Source organism: Olea europaea, chromosome 9 (genome assembly GCF_002742605.1).
Source record: "Olea europaea var. sylvestris chromosome 9, O_europaea_v1, whole genome shotgun sequence".
NCBI classification, from domain to species: Eukaryota; Viridiplantae; Streptophyta; class Magnoliopsida; order Lamiales; family Oleaceae; genus Olea; species Olea europaea.
This window is the reverse complement of record NC_036245.1, coordinates 12,957,240-12,972,716: the sequence shown is the minus strand read 5'-3', so window position 1 is coordinate 12,972,716 and position 15,477 is coordinate 12,957,240. Positions and strand designations below refer to the sequence as shown.

At 35.1% G+C, this 15,477-nt stretch overlaps 2 protein-coding genes across 4 annotated transcripts; one reads left to right on the top strand and one right to left on the bottom strand.

The window, feature by feature from the left end:
- The first annotated feature begins 202 nt into the window (after positions 1 to 202).
- LOC111399715 (protein CIA1-like) lies at positions 203 to 11,046 on the top strand. Of its 3 annotated transcripts, XM_023027176.1 has the most exons (10): positions 203 to 513; positions 1,726 to 1,872; positions 2,039 to 2,257; positions 2,404 to 2,468; positions 2,621 to 2,686; positions 2,833 to 2,904; positions 4,647 to 4,709; positions 9,106 to 9,175; positions 9,898 to 9,981; positions 10,734 to 11,046. In XM_023027176.1, exons 1-10 carry the CDS (start codon positions 319 to 321, stop codon positions 10,803 to 10,805), a joined length of 1,053 nt encoding a protein of 350 aa, XP_022882944.1. In that variant the 5' UTR covers positions 203 to 318; the 3' UTR covers positions 10,806 to 11,046. The 3 variants fall into 3 exon arrangements, 2 of the variants coding, with proteins under 2 accessions (XP_022882944.1, XP_022882945.1); XR_002703780.1 differs by lacking the exons at positions 9,898 to 9,981; positions 10,734 to 11,046 and adding an exon at positions 4,986 to 6,038; XM_023027177.1 differs by lacking the exon at positions 4,647 to 4,709.
- On the bottom strand, positions 10,948 to 12,071 carry LOC111399716 (protein BIC1-like). Its single transcript, XM_023027178.1, has 2 exons — positions 11,500 to 12,071; positions 10,948 to 11,215 (listed from the first exon to the last, which is right to left on the bottom strand). Exon 1 carries the CDS (start codon positions 11,977 to 11,979, stop codon positions 11,509 to 11,511), a length of 471 nt encoding a protein of 156 aa, XP_022882946.1. The 5' UTR covers positions 11,980 to 12,071; the 3' UTR covers positions 10,948 to 11,215; positions 11,500 to 11,508.
- Positions 12,072 to 15,477: the final 3,406 nt, after the last annotated feature.

Here is a 15,477-nt window from a genome sequence, read left to right as displayed (position 1 = left end):
TTTGGACTTTGTCTCAAGAGATTTGTCCCTTACACAATCGTCTGATCCCTTTTAATTGTTAGCGACTAACACGCGCGAAACATTTAAATTATCATAAACGGTCAAATTGACATATAGTTCATAAAAGAGGGTCAAAGTGAAAATATCCAGACTACAGGGGCCTTACTGGTATTTTATTCTACACGTAATGGCCCTGATGTTCCTTTTAGTAACACTGGGTTAGTAGCACGAGACCACCACATTCTCCCACCATCAGTGAGGGCGGCGCGTGTCTCAAACGAGTTTATAATCAACCGTAATATATTAACTTTCCGAGCGATGAACTCCGCCGACGAGAATTTCGAGCTGAGAGAAATTCAGCGACTCGAAGGCCACACTGATAGGGTTTGGGGCGTAGCATGGAAACCGGCAACTGGAGTCAACGGCGTTCCTGCAGTACTGGCTTCTTGTAGCGGAGACAAAACCGTCTGTGTTTGGGAACAAAGTCCCGCCACAGGCTCTTTCCAGCAAAAGGTTTGATTTTTCTCTTCTATATTTATTTCAAGCTTCTGTTTACCTCCCGATATCGAGAAGTGTCCTCAAGAGAATACAAAATTATGCTGTCATAACATAAATTGCACATTTAGGGGGTAACTATTTCAATTGACTGAAGTTTTGATTTTTTCCCACTATTTGTAATGGTTATCCTTCAATTATCCACCAAAATTTAACTAATACCAGCTAAAATCGACAATATGTGCGGCAAATTGATAGTATTTTTATTAATTTCTTATGATAAAACAAAAAATAGAGTAGATGATAAAAAAAAAATTAAATAAATAAATAAAGAAGAAGAAGAAGAAGAAGAACACAGAATTTGCAATAATGAAATAGGCAATGGAAATCACAATAACCGTTCTACTTGCTTATTACAACTTAAAATTTATTTGAACTGTATTAATTTGGCATGACCTGTAAATTCTCTTTCTATGACATCCCTCCCCTTATTTAAACCTTGTCTCCAAGGTTTAATAGTTAGACATGTCAGCTAAATGAACTCTGCATCCTCCCTAGCTGATCATCTTCTGGATTCTTTTCGTCAATCATAGTATAAAAGGGTGCTGCAATTCCATAATTCTTCCTAAACCGCTACTCTAGCTTATCTTCTGAGATCAATTCTGAGGCTCATAAAACGGAGAATGTCTGTAAGCAATAAAGTTAACTAGACAAGACAATACCCCATACAGGAAGCACATACTTTTGACTTGGGATTCAAGTTTCGTATTTCTATTCCAACACGGAACGAAAAGGACAATATACAGGATGGGTAGAAAGATTTGTGATCGTATTAACAATTGAAATATAGTCGAAAGAAAAAAATCTCTATTTGCAAGGCTTGGGGAAAGCTTGAACCCAATTCCTACAGTGATGAATATGAGCGCAAATCAATCAATGAAGTTCATTTTTCAAAAGCATCAACAGAAAAAGTTTTTTGAAACAGCAGAAAGCCCCCAGGCGGCGTATATTTTTGAAATGAGGTCCTCGGTAACACGACGGACCTATTCTAAAAAAGTCAAGGTATGTCGATGTCTCTAGTAAACCAAAGTCATCGCTTACTTCTTGGAAGAAAATAAGTTTCTTGAAATTTTCGAAGTTCATGCAATTTGTTATTTATTAATATTTTCTTTTGGTTAATTGTTGAATAAAATCCTTGCAATAGTATCATGACATAATGCTACTTTTCAGGCAGTCTTGGAGGAGACACACACTAGGACTGTTAGGTCGTGCATGTGGTCGCCATCTGGAAAATTGTTGGCGACAGCAAGTTTTGATGCCACCACTGCTATCTGGGAAGATGTTGGGGGTGATTTTGAATGCATTTCCAATTTAGAGGTACCGTTTAGGATTTTATATTTTAATATCATCTCGTTAATTTAAATGTGGTTGAGTTATCCAAATCTGTAATATTTATTTCTTTCTTGTCTGACGTCTTTTATTTATTTGATCAAACATGGTTCTTATTGTCCTAATCTGATTAAAAAAACGTTATTTGCATCAGGGTCATGAAAATGAAGTTAAAAGTGTTTCTTGGAATGCATCCGGCTCACTACTTGCAACATGTGGACGAGACAAATCAGTGTGGATATGGGAATTATTACCCCATAATGAATTTGACTGCGTTTCAGTGTTGCAGGGACACACTCAAGATGTTAAAATGGTCCAATGGCATCCCTCTATGGATATTTTGTTTTCATGTAGTTACGACAACACTATTAAGGTATTTATAGAAAAAGGAAAAAAGAATATTTCAACTGCATTTAAGACATTCAAGTTTGTTAGTCTGCCTGCCGTATTTATCAATATACCTTCTGTTTAGTTCAACATATTGTGTATTGCTAAATAAGACACATCTAACTCTTGTAGGTCTGGGCGGAGGATGGGGACAGTGATGATTGGCATTGTGTTCAAACTTTAGGTGAATCCAACAGGTACTTGTTGATATTTCATGGTCGCATGTCCTGTGCTTCACTAGCCTATAAATTTTTTTACATTGGTTTAAATGTATGATTGTGCATCAATAGGTGATTGAGATTGTCCATAATTTTTGAAGTCTCATATAAATGTCTTCCTGCATTTTCAGTGGACACTCTTCTACTATCTGGGCTTTATCTTTTAACACCAATGGAGACAAAATGGTTTCCTGTAGGTATGCAGGGCACTCCTTAATGCTTACTCGTTCCCATTTAATATATAAATGATAACTTTAAGGCAGCGTCTTATAAGTCTGTTTCAATCATGACAAATAGCATTAGTTATGAAGACACTTTTAATGTAATTATATTGATTTTGCAGTGATGACCTTACCGTTAAGGTATGGGGCGCTGACATTATGAGGATGCATTCGGGAGATGGAAATGTACCTTGGTGAGCTGCATATCAGCCTATGTGTCTGATTCTCTATCTTTGCAAGTTTTGAGATGCCCTTTTTCTTTTTCTTTTTTCCCCCCTTCAAAGATATACCTTTTAGCAGCTAGATTCTTGAAAACAAAAAGATTTTTAAACTTATTTCAGAAGTTTTGAATGATGAAATGCTTATTATCTCTCTATTTTATCCACCTGTATGAAACGATTGCATGCTTTATTGTTTAGCAATTGTCATATGACTTACAATCCAAGAAAGTTAAAGGGGAACATAACTAGGAGAAGAAGTTAGAAGATAAAGTATAGAATTGCTTTTGTTAGTTGTTGATATGCTTTCACAATGTGCTTCCATGTTAGGGTGTTTGCTGCATCCAAATTAAATTATTTGATATTACAACTCAAGCCAAAGAGTATCAAGTGAATTATTAAAAGTTTCATTGCATTATTTTTCTTTAGCTATTTTGTTGTGTTGAATCCTTTCTTACGTCCTTGTTTATGTGTTTCCATATGCTCTAATATGTAAGTGCCGTGTCATGGCGTCATGCACACAGATCAACACCCATCATGTCCCGAACCTCTTCTCCTCCACCTCTCCCTTGAGGAAAATATAGGTGTTGCAGAGAACATATTGGGTAAATTGGAAAGGAAGAACTGAACCCAATTCAATTAATGACTCAAGGGGCTAAATAATGGATCCTCCCCTTCCCCCTTGTGTCAAGGTCCCCCATTAAAGTTAAACCACTTAGGCTCCAAACCCTTTTTACTTGCCTCATTCCAAGTGGCAGATTACGTAAATTCTGCTTGTTCTCTGTATTATATTTTTCTTAAAACCCAATTTGTATTTTGTGAACAGTATTCGATATCAAATCAGGCAAATGTCTTGGGGCCAACTTTTACCTACCCTCATTTGTGAAAATTGGGCATGTCTCAGGCCTATGATGTAATAAATTGTGTGAGGGGTGCGATGAAGACAAGATTTAAATAAATAAATTCATCTCTATTTTAAAAGCTTAAGCTTTTAGACGAGTTAGCTCAAATCTTCAAAAACTATTAATTTTTTTTTCACTATTCAAGGGAACTATAATGTTTTGCATTATTAAACTCCAAAATGTTGGTGCTTTTCTGTTTATGTCTAGCATTCTGACCTGATCATATCACCATCCTTTTTTTCCCCCGCTTCATCACAAGTTTCTCTAATGATAGTATATTGTTTGCAGCGTATCTTCGTTCTGCAAAATTAATGCACTTTTTACAGTTCAGTACTTAATTTGATTATTAATAAAAAAAATTAAAAAAATAAAAAAAAATGAAAAGAAAATAGAGGTGGTAGAGAACATATTGGTATAACGGAGGGATTTTTTTTTCTTTTTCTTCTTTTTTTGATCGGACAACGGAGGGATCTTAATCTTATATAATGTTGAACATCTAAACTCAATTAACCCTTATCTCTTACTTATAAAGGGTCAGCTATATGGACCTTTTTCCTCTCCTCTGCTCCATTTGCAGTCCTTTACAAAGTTAAACCCCACTGGTTCAAATTATTACCTAATTCCAAGTCTGAACCAAGTTAATTCGCTACTAGATCTGGTCCCTTTAATAAAAAGTCTAAGACCAGTTGAGTAACTTATAAATGTAAAGGTTTAAATTCCATCATTTTTGGGATGTTTATGAAAATTTTGTTGTCTGGTTCCCATTGAAAATCACCAAATTCAGATGGATAATACATTTTCTTTTGCTTTTGTCAGGGCACATCTTTGTACTCTTTCTGGCTATCACGATCGGACAATTTTTTCTGTCCATTGGTCAAGGTAGCAAGATGCATTCCCCTTGTTGTCCACCTATTTCTCGTGTTATGTGGCGTTAATATGTATTAACTGTTGGAAAGCTCCCAAATCTGCCATATTCTAGGAGATTTAGTTTCTTTATTTTATTTTCTGCTGTAAATATAAATACTGCTATGTACCTATGAGATGAATTAATGAGAATTATTTCTACAATATACTCTCTCATTCAAGATGGTATTAGAGCCAGAAATTGACTTACTCGAGCATGTGATTTCCGGTGGTTACTAAATTTTTTGGCAGGCCACACTTAGTTCTGGGTTCTTTATAGTTTACGGCAGGTGATCACGCTTTTGGTGCCATCTACAGTTGGCCTTCGTAATTTTCAGCGTCGTCTGACGTTCCGGCATCTCTAAGCCTGGGTGTCAAGTCTCTTCGCTGGGTCAAGCATTAGGGTTGGCAGAGTCAACATCGGTGGCAGTAGAAGAAAGCGGGGTCCATCAACAGAGGAGAATTGGAGAGAATCGAAGGGTGCTTTTCGTTGCTATCGCTGTTACTAGATTGAGAATTGTCTCACTGCTTCTTCCACTTTCTAAGTGGACCGTCGAACCCAGAAGCTGTTGGGTTGAACCGTACCTCGAGGAGGTCCAGCTATGTCTCGTCCCTTCTTCCATTTTCTTCTCTCTAGTGTTGCTCTCCTCTTGATTGGGCTTTGGTTAATTGGACCGTGTTTCTTTGTCTCTGCCAGTTAAATTGAATAACGGGTTATATTTGTATCAATTGGTCTTGTGTCCCTAAGATTGATTTAATTATTTAAAGTTACGGGTTTGATTAAAATTTCTAATTCATGGCTAATTTCCTAAGTGCTGAGCAGGTGGATCACCTTCTTCAATGGCTGAAATTCACTCCTACATGTGGTCCTTCTGCTGGTTCTTTGGCCTAAACAGGCGATCTCCCTAGTACATACTCTTGTGGTTTAACTTGATTCTGGTGCATCCGACCATATGACTAGTACTTCACAATTTTTTCAATCTCATTACCCGTGTCCAAGGAATAAAAAGATTAGAATTGCAGATGGTAGTCTCTCATCCATTGCAGGAATAAGTTCTGTCCAAATCTATGAGAAAATTGAACTAAAATCTGTCCTTCATGTTCCTAAACTTGCTTGTAATTTGCTATCTCTTAGTAAACTGTCACGTGATTCTAATTGTCGTGTTATATTCTTTAATTCCCATTATGAATTTCAGGACCAACTCTCGGGGAGGATGATTGGCAAAGCTAGGATGATTGATGGACTCTATTATTTTGATGATACCTAATTCAACAATAAACAAGTTCAGGGGTTAAGTACTAATGGTAATAGTTCAATACCTGTGCGAGAACAAATTATGCTTTGGCATCTTAGACTAGGACATCCAAATTTTCTTGATTTAAAACATTCGTTTCCTAACTTATTTAAAACTATTGATTGCAACTCCCTTTCTTGTGATACTTGTCATTTATCCAAGAGTCATCAGAACACTTATCCGTCAATAGGTTATCATGCTTCAAAACCCTTTTATTTAATTCATAGTGATGTTTGGGGTCTCTCAAAAATCACTACTGCATCTGGAAAAAAATGGTTTGTAACATTTATTGAAGATCGTACACAATTGTGTTGGGTATTCTGATGAGCGATAAATTTGATGTTGAAAAATTATTCAAAGATTTTTATCACGTGATAGAAAATCAGTTTCAAACAAAAATCAGTATCCTTCGGACTGATAATGGTACCGAATATTTCTACAAATGTTTGAGAACTTTTTTGTCAGCAAAAGGTATTCAACACTAGTCTACTTGTCGTAACACCCCACAACAAAATGGTATTGCCGAGAGAAAAAAATGTCATTTATTAGAGGTTGCACGGGCCCTAATGTTTTCTATGCATGTTCCTAAATACTTCTGGGGAGATGCTATTTTGACTGCCTGTTACCATATTAATAGAATGTCTACTCGTATTTTAAAATACATCACTCCGTTAGCCTATCTAAAGAAGTTTTTTCCTACTTGTCGAATAACATCGGATTTACAACTAAGGGTTTTTAGATATACTGTTTTTGTTCATATGCCAAACCATCTTAGGTCCAAACTTGACACTAGGGCAGAAAAATGTGTTTTCCTTGGATATGCTCCTAATAAAAAAGGGTACAAATGTTTTAACCCTATTACAAAGAAAATTCATATTAGTATGGATGTGTCTTTCCTTGAAAAACAGTCTTTCTTTACCCATGACTATCTTCAGGGGGAGAAAGGAAAAAGTAAAGATGAGTCATGGCTAATTTTTTATCTTAATCCTCTTCCTAGCATTTTTGATCTTAATCTTCTTTCTAGTGTTTTCCCTAACGTTGACCTGAACCTCCATACTCCTTTAAAGGGTCGGGAAAAGAAAAATTTATCTTGTAAAAATGATAGAAACCCAAGTCCACATATACAAAACATAAGTGATTCTCAACCAGGGGGAGAAATATTACCAGGTATTACCTCACATGAACTTCGTACTTATACTAGAAGAGAGATCATCAAAATAATAGAAATCCTCCGGAGCAACGCCACTCATCATCCCCTCCACAAGTTGGTCCTTCCAGTACACAAGGTAACTCTTCCATTCCCGTTCCTTTTTGTTGACAATTTTGCCGATCTAGATCTACCTATAGCCCTTAGGAAAGGAGTTAGAACCTGTACCACACACCATATTGCAAAATACCTATCATATCATAGACTCTCTGATGCTTATAAGGCCTTTACATCCAATATATCTCATTTGTTTATTCCAAGAACCATTCAGGAAGCCCTGGATCACCAGGAGTGAGATTGGTTGTTCAAGAAGATATGAATGCACTAATTGCTAATGGTACTTGGGGAATTGCTGATCTACCAGAGGGGAAGAAAACTGTGGGATGTAAATGGTTGTTTAGAGTCAAATGCAATGCTAATTGTAGTATAGAAAGGTACAAAGCATGGCTTGTGGCATAGGGGTTCACTCAAACATACGGAATTGACTACCAGGATATCTTTGCTCCTATAGCGAAGATGAATTCAATTCGTGTGTTGCTTTCTCTAGCAGTCCATTCAACTAACCCTTGTATCAATTAGATTTGAAGAATGTCTTCTTAAATGGAGACCTAGAGGAGGAAGTTTTTATGGATCTACCACCGGGATTTGAAAACAAAGGAGGCAAAGGGAAGGTGTGCAGATTGAGGAAGTCTTTGTATGGACTCAAGCAGTCTCCGAGAGCTTGGTTTGAATGCTTTGGAATGGTGATAAAAAGTCACGGCTATAATCAAGGCCAAGTTGACCACACTATGTTCTATACACACACTGGCAGAGATAGGGTAGCTATACTTATTGTTTATGTTGATGTTATTATTCTGACAGGAGATGATAGCAATAAAATTGAGATATTAAAGAAGATTCTTGCTAAGGTGTTGATGATATTATTCTGACAGGAGATGATAGCANTCTCTCATACACGGCCTGACATAGCTTTTGCAACAAGTATAGTAAGTCAGTTTATGCACTCACTAGGACCTGAACATTTTGATGCTGCTTACAAGATTTTAAGATACTTAAAGGGGACTCCAGGAAAAGGCCCGTTGTTTGGAGGTTATGGAAATTTACAAGTTGAAATATACACTGATGCAGATTGGGCTGGAAGTGTCATTGATAGAAGATCAACTTCTGGTTATTGTACATTTGTTGGAGGAAATTTAGTAACATGGCACAACAAGAAACAAAGTGTGGTGGCAAGGAGTAGCGTAGAGACTGAGTTTAGGGCTATTGCTCATGGAATTTGTGAAGCACTATGGATTAAAAGATTACTGTAAGAGTTGAAAGTTACTAATTCATTACCAATGAAACTGTATTACGATAATAAAGCAGCAATAGTTATTGCTCACAATCTAGTTCATCATGACAGAACAAAACATGTGGAGGTGGACAAGCACTTCATTAAGGAGAAAATAGATAGTGGGGTAATCTGTGTGCCCTATATTTCTACAGCCAACCAAGTAGCAGACATACTTACAAAGGGTCTGTCAAGGAAACAGTTTGACAGCTTAATCAACAAGCTGGCTATGGAAGCTATTTTTAAACCAGTTTGAGGGGGAGTGTTGGAAAGCTCCCAAATCTGCCATATTCTATGACATTTAGTTTCTTTAAAATTAGCGTTTAATTTTTCTTTCCTATTTTATTTTTCTGCTGTAAATAATATATAAATACTACTATGTACCTATGAGATGAATTATTGAGAATTATTTCTACAATATACTCTCTCATTCAAGATTAACATATCTTGATGGTTTTTAATTTTCCTGGTATTGTTTTTCCTATCTATAAATTATACTGGACTTATGCTACGCTCATTTGAATCATGTGGACATTACAGGGAAGGGATAATTGCCAGTGGAGCAGCTGATGATGCTATCCGTTTATTTGTTGAGAGTATAGATGGATTGGTATAAACCGACGTCTCTCCTTATTGCAGTTTTCTTAATGTCTTCTTTCTTTCATGTAACTCTCATTACTGGGTAACCAATGAATATATAAATCTTTTTATCCTTGGCCTCTCGCTTCATGCAACAATTACCTGTCCTTGATTCTGTGCAATATAGATTTGTCTGCTGTTACATAATTTGTCATCTTTCCTTGTCTTTGCACAGTTGCATCATGTGCATATCTGGGTTTGTATACATATATATGTGGAGAAAGCTCCAAAAATCTTTAGGGCCTATTTAGTATGGCTTTTGATTCTGCTTCTTATAGAAGAGCTCCCTAACGAAGCTATTTTAATTAGTGTTTGGAAACTAATTTTTAGAAGAATTTTTTTTTTCCGGAAGAGGTTTAGAAGCCACATTACGCTGGCTTCCTTAAAGCTTTTTAACTAGAAGAAACACTGTTATAAAATTAACGAAACTGGCCCAGGCAAAATTCATTTTTTAAGGTAAAAAAAAGAGGAAGAATTTAAGGTAAAACTTTTTAGGAATCAATGTCCAAATTAAACTAAAGTAGAAATGCGTACAATTAAATTAGGTGGAAGAAAGAGGTTAAGATAATCCAAAAAACTTGAGACAATAACAAGTTTCATTATGTTAGTTTTCCAGAATGTCTGGAAATTTAAATTTACAATTTTTCCTGCTTTCATATGTTAAGAGTTACTTTTTCTTGTATTTAATTGCAGGTTGGTGAACCTTCATACAAGTTGCTTTTGAAGAAAGAAAAGGCTCATGACATGGATGTAAATGCTGTGCAGTGGGGTTCCACGGTAAATATCTTGACATAGAGAGATTCATATTCCATGCATGCGGATTTTGAATTCAGGTTGCATAACTGATTTATAATCTGGTGGCTAGGCTGAGATATGGAGAAAGATCATATCTTTAAAATGCTCTTTATTAGGGTTATTTTTTGGACTTGCGACCCATAGATAAGCCAGAAGCTTTCATCTTCTGAACATGAAAATTAATATGCCTATTCTTGTAAATTATTTAGTGCATTCTCTCTGAACTATAGGAGTAGAAAATAAAGGTTCGTAATTGCAGCGCAGACAGTCCTGGAAGAGCTGCTATATAGGTGCCACCATCCTTTTAGCCCCTATTTGACAATCATCATTTCAAAACTCTTTTTTTTTTACGTACTAATTTTCATCTGCATATTTATACAACAAAATATTCTGCACGTAAATTCAAAACTTTCATGCTTTTTAACCACACACTGTTCAAAAATTCACCATTCAAAACATTGTTTTTTTCAAATAATGGCCACGAAATAGGGGCTTATTATGCTCTGCGACTGTCTCATGATCTTTCATCAGCACCTACATCTAGTCGAATATTCCAATAGAGACATTAGGCATTTTTGCTTGCTTCTGAATTGATTGACCTGTATAAATTAATGGAATGCTGAAGTTACTTCGCTTTATCTGAATTTGTGTTGGCCTTCATTTGATGCCTGTATAATTGTGGAATATTGATGTTTGTGTACATCACGTCTGCTGAATTTCTTGTTTTCTGACAGGAAAATTCACTTCTTGCCTCTGCAAGTGATGATGGAACAGTCAAGATATGGCAACTCACTTCATCCTCTTGAAATGAAAAGCTACCGTTATAGCTGTACTAAATAATACGCCGACATTTTTGTACATTATGCTGTGTTGTAGAAATACGTATCCTCGTACTTTTCAGCATGTTTGGCAAAATTCTGAGAGGAACTTTGTATAATTTATGTTTTACATGGAATTATTATAAGTTGATACCCCAAGAACTGGAAATTAAATGTACAATTTCTCAATAAGATATTGAGTTTAGATATAACAATACACTTCATCCTACTTATTTATCTATGGATGTATCTTCGCTAATAATGCTATAAAAACTTTTGCATTGTGTTACAAACACAATTCATTAAGGTTATCCTAACTTGAAGTGATTAAGGATAAGAGACGATTTTCTTTTGTCTTGTTCAATCATGTCTATTCATCGTACCTTTCCTGTCCATCTCTGGAAAAAGGAAGGGAAAGAAGTGGAGAAAATAATAAGAAGAGAGAAGCATTAATCAATATCTATTTTATGGATTTAACTTGGTGTCATTTTTTTTCTGTTCAAGCAGCGAAAGGAAATAGCAAAACAAATTGTGATTTTCTTCAACTGTAAAGCACCAATCTGTATCAAATTGTTAATTATTCTCGTAAAAATTGTTATTTTAATGATATAAACATTGGGATATGCAAATTATGGTCAAAACACGTATCAAAATGAAGAAGAGAAAAAATAATTTGCTTAACTCCCTATTCTCAATCTGCTGGAATTGTTCTTCTTCCTTCTTCAACCAAAGAAGCTCGAGCAGGCATGATATTGTTATTCATCAATGAGGCATCAAACGCAGTGCAATCAGTCCAATCCTTGAGCAAATCTTCCTGTCCCCATATATCCGGGATCCGAACACTACCCGCCACCTCGACCCGATGTCTCTTTAGTCTCTCACGTCCACTGTCTTCTACCACAGGCTCAGTATATGTATCTTTCAATTTCATTTGCATGCTTAGTGAAGAATCTTGGGGTGGTGTTTCTGTTTCATTGAATTGGTTTTCTTCTTCAGATTTGCTCTTTTTTTCTTCAATAGAAAATGGCTTCTCTGGGCTATGAACTTCCTTGGATTCTGATGGAAATGGTGGGATAATAATTTCTGGTTCAGACTCATTGGAGTTCTGAGGAGTACCCATTTTCATGGATTCTTTTTGCATGAATGCAGAAAAAACACACATACACACACTCTATTCCCAATAGTTTTCTCTGGTGGTTGAAGATTATATTGTTTGGGAAGGAAGCGAAGTAAATGAATGGAATGTTAGTTTACACGTACATCATCTAAAAGATCGTTGTTTTTGTATGGTAAGCGGCAAATGTGCGTGTCATTTCTAAATTGTGTGGTATTACTATGATGCATTGTCAACGAAGAGAGAGAGAGAGAGAGACAGAGAGAGAGAGAGGTTTCCAGATGAGATGATTCATTTGGAGCGGAGGATATTGTGAGGTTGATGTTCATTTTGGGCCAATGAGGACATATAATTTGATATAGGGAGGCTATTTTTGGGCACTTTTTTCCTATCATTCAATGAGATTGAGACTGATTGTCGTGGGGGTTGGGGTGGGTCAAGGAGATATTTTATTGGTTAAGAATAACATCAAATTAAATTTACAGGAAAATTGATATGACAGTCTATTTGACACAATGATCGATGAATGATTGCACCGTCATTTCATTTTTTATTTTTATTTTTAGTTAATCAAACTTTCAAATATTATTCAGAGTTGAATGTGCATTGCACATTATTTTGAAATACTTTACTGTAAAAGTAATATTTGATAATAATTTGTTGAGAGGATTTGATAAGTTTCAAACAAACTAAATAAAATTAAATTTATGATAGAAATTTAAAAGAAGAAAATTGTATCTCTAAATTGAACTTCTTTAATTCAATTTTTTGTGATGATAAAATACACAAATGAGCAACCTTTTTATGCTACATTTGGTACCTAAAATTTAATTGCTAATACATGAATTTAAACACCTATTAAAAATCTTAGATATATGAATAAAATAATGTCATCTATAATAAATCTAGATTAACGTAGGTCAAGATTCATCTAATAAAGATTCATTGAGGCCAGATTAATGTGAATGTTAATTAATTGAGAATTAATAACACCAAATTTATATATTACAATTATTATGTAATATTTATTACATATTGAGAAGGGAAAAGTAAGGTATTATTGAAATAATTGAATTGTAAAATGATTAAAATCGTCCCAAAAATAATTCTCATTTGATATGATATTTAATATAGTATAATTAAAATTACAATATATTGTATATGAATATATCGATACCCGTTACATGTGAGAAATAATGTGAACAAACATTTCTACCTTTTCATGCCACATGGGCATGTCTCCTACCAAGGCCATATTTGCAAGTCGAATCGAGTCACATCTTTGTAAAGTTCCACGCTCTAATTTTGTCCGTTAACTTTCCATAAGATGGTTACTCTTATGTTTCAAGTTTGGCTGCTTTCTTTTTTTATTCCCAGGAAAAATCCCATCACTACAGAATAGACTTCTATTTTTTACCGAATTCTTGTTTGGTAAAGATTAAAATTTTAATTTTAATTTAAATCAAAGTCAATAATTAGCATATTTCATGGGATTCATAATTTTTCAACAATATATTTTATTAATTTTTATCAAAATTTAATAAAATTTTGATTTTAATCCCCATCAAATAGGCTAAAAGAACGATACGTAGATAACGAGGTTGGACTCACAATGCTTGTATATTCAAACATTGCATAAAATCACTTTATCTAGAATATTAGGGGCATGAAGGGCTTTCACTTTTGTTTCAACTTCTTATAGAAAAGATTCGAGAAGCAATTACTTTCAGACCAAGCACTTTAAAAAAAAATTATCTAAACATTTTTAAAAACGGCTTTAAATTTTTCAAAAACCCTATCGAACAAATCCTAAATTATTAGAGATAGCACATTTATTTAATTAAATATAAACTCGTCCATGTGGTCACGCTTTGACTTGAGAAAAAAAAATAGAAAATAACTTGTGTGCGTACCAAAGTTTAGGTTGAGTTCATATGCTGTAATGTATTTGATTTATTCCATGTTAGACTTTAATCTTTTTAAAATAACAGCACATAATGTCTTTATTCTCAATAAATTTGAAGTTAGACTCACACTTGAATATTTTTTTCACCATTCCGTATGATCTTAAAGGACTTAGGACCTCTTTGACAAGTCTTTTTAAAATTTTGAAGCTGCTTCTAAACTTAAGAAGTTGTTTTTGAAACTATTTTGATAATTTTCGAAAAGTTTTTTTGACTCACTCACTCAAAGAGTTTGTAGAGGAAGCTGAACTTTGGTAGTTTCCTCATGAAACTCTTTCCCCACCTACACGAGGGGGATCGCTCTATCCATTGAGCTTTCTTTGACCGATTGGCCAGCTTTCCTTGGGCAAAGAGGAGGAGGCATCCTTCCTTGTGGTACAGTACTCCACCTTTCGGGGTTATATCCCATACGAAGAAGACCACGATACTAAGAACAAACTGGACATTGTACAATCAAAAGCGTATAACAAAGTGTCATGTGGAAGTAAAGTTATGGTGGACTTTGTCGTTCCTTCAAAGGTTCTATTCGCACATCGTAAAGGAAGATGAACAGGGAGGAGAACTGCATTCCAAATATCTGGTCCAAGTGTTTATAAGCTGTGATCGCATCCGGATTTACCCGAGTGATAAATTAGGGAAAAGGTTGCCACTCCTTAAGATTAATCGGGCGAAGTTCGGATACCTGAGTGGCAAAAAAAAAAAGTGTATAACTAAGTGTATTTAACTCCAAATTCATACATTTTTTTGTTAGAATGCAAGACCCTTATTTCTAAATCCTATACTTCGTATATGATTCGAAGCCAAAATCCTATATAAACAACATATAGCACCCTGAATAGGTATGATCAGGTCAATGGAAACTAGTTTGAAGGAAAAACCTGTGATGAAGGGAAAATTAGAGGTCTTTGCGAGAATGTGGATATTAGGGTGTCCTTTCTTCCTCAAGAACTCGAATAGAAGCATCTTTTTACGACAGCATTTAGAGGTGGGCGCAGGTTGGTATCTAGTAAATGGAACCGTTGGGTCCAAATATAATTATAGAACCGCTCAGGTTCGGTTCGGTTCGGTTCGATTCAGTTTGGTTCGGTTCGGTTCCGTTATTTATAACAACATTATATAAATACAACTAATGACACATTCAGTGGTTTTGAAATATCAAAGATTAGTGGACTACCTTAATCAAATGATCACTACGGTCAAAGTTTCGGTCGGTGGAGGTCACAGTATCGATCGGTGATTTTATAGGTTTTCGAATGTTAGCGAGACTGCGAGAGTGAGTGCGAGAGTTGAGACAGCGTTATGCACTTTAGTGTAGGTGTTTAGGGTTATTTAGTGGGTTAAATCTTGTTGAGCTAAGAAATGAAACAATAAAATGGATAATTGGGCCAAAAATTAAAAAAATTAGAAATGAAACAAATTATCGGGCCAAAAATTTGGATTTAGAAATTGTTGATTTGTTTAAAAAAAATAAAATTAAAATAATTTGATTTATTCAATATAAAAAAAATTAGAAAGATTCAGTTCTTATTCGGTTCTTGGTCTAGAACCGAGAATCGAATCGTACCCGTCGGTTCTCAATTCA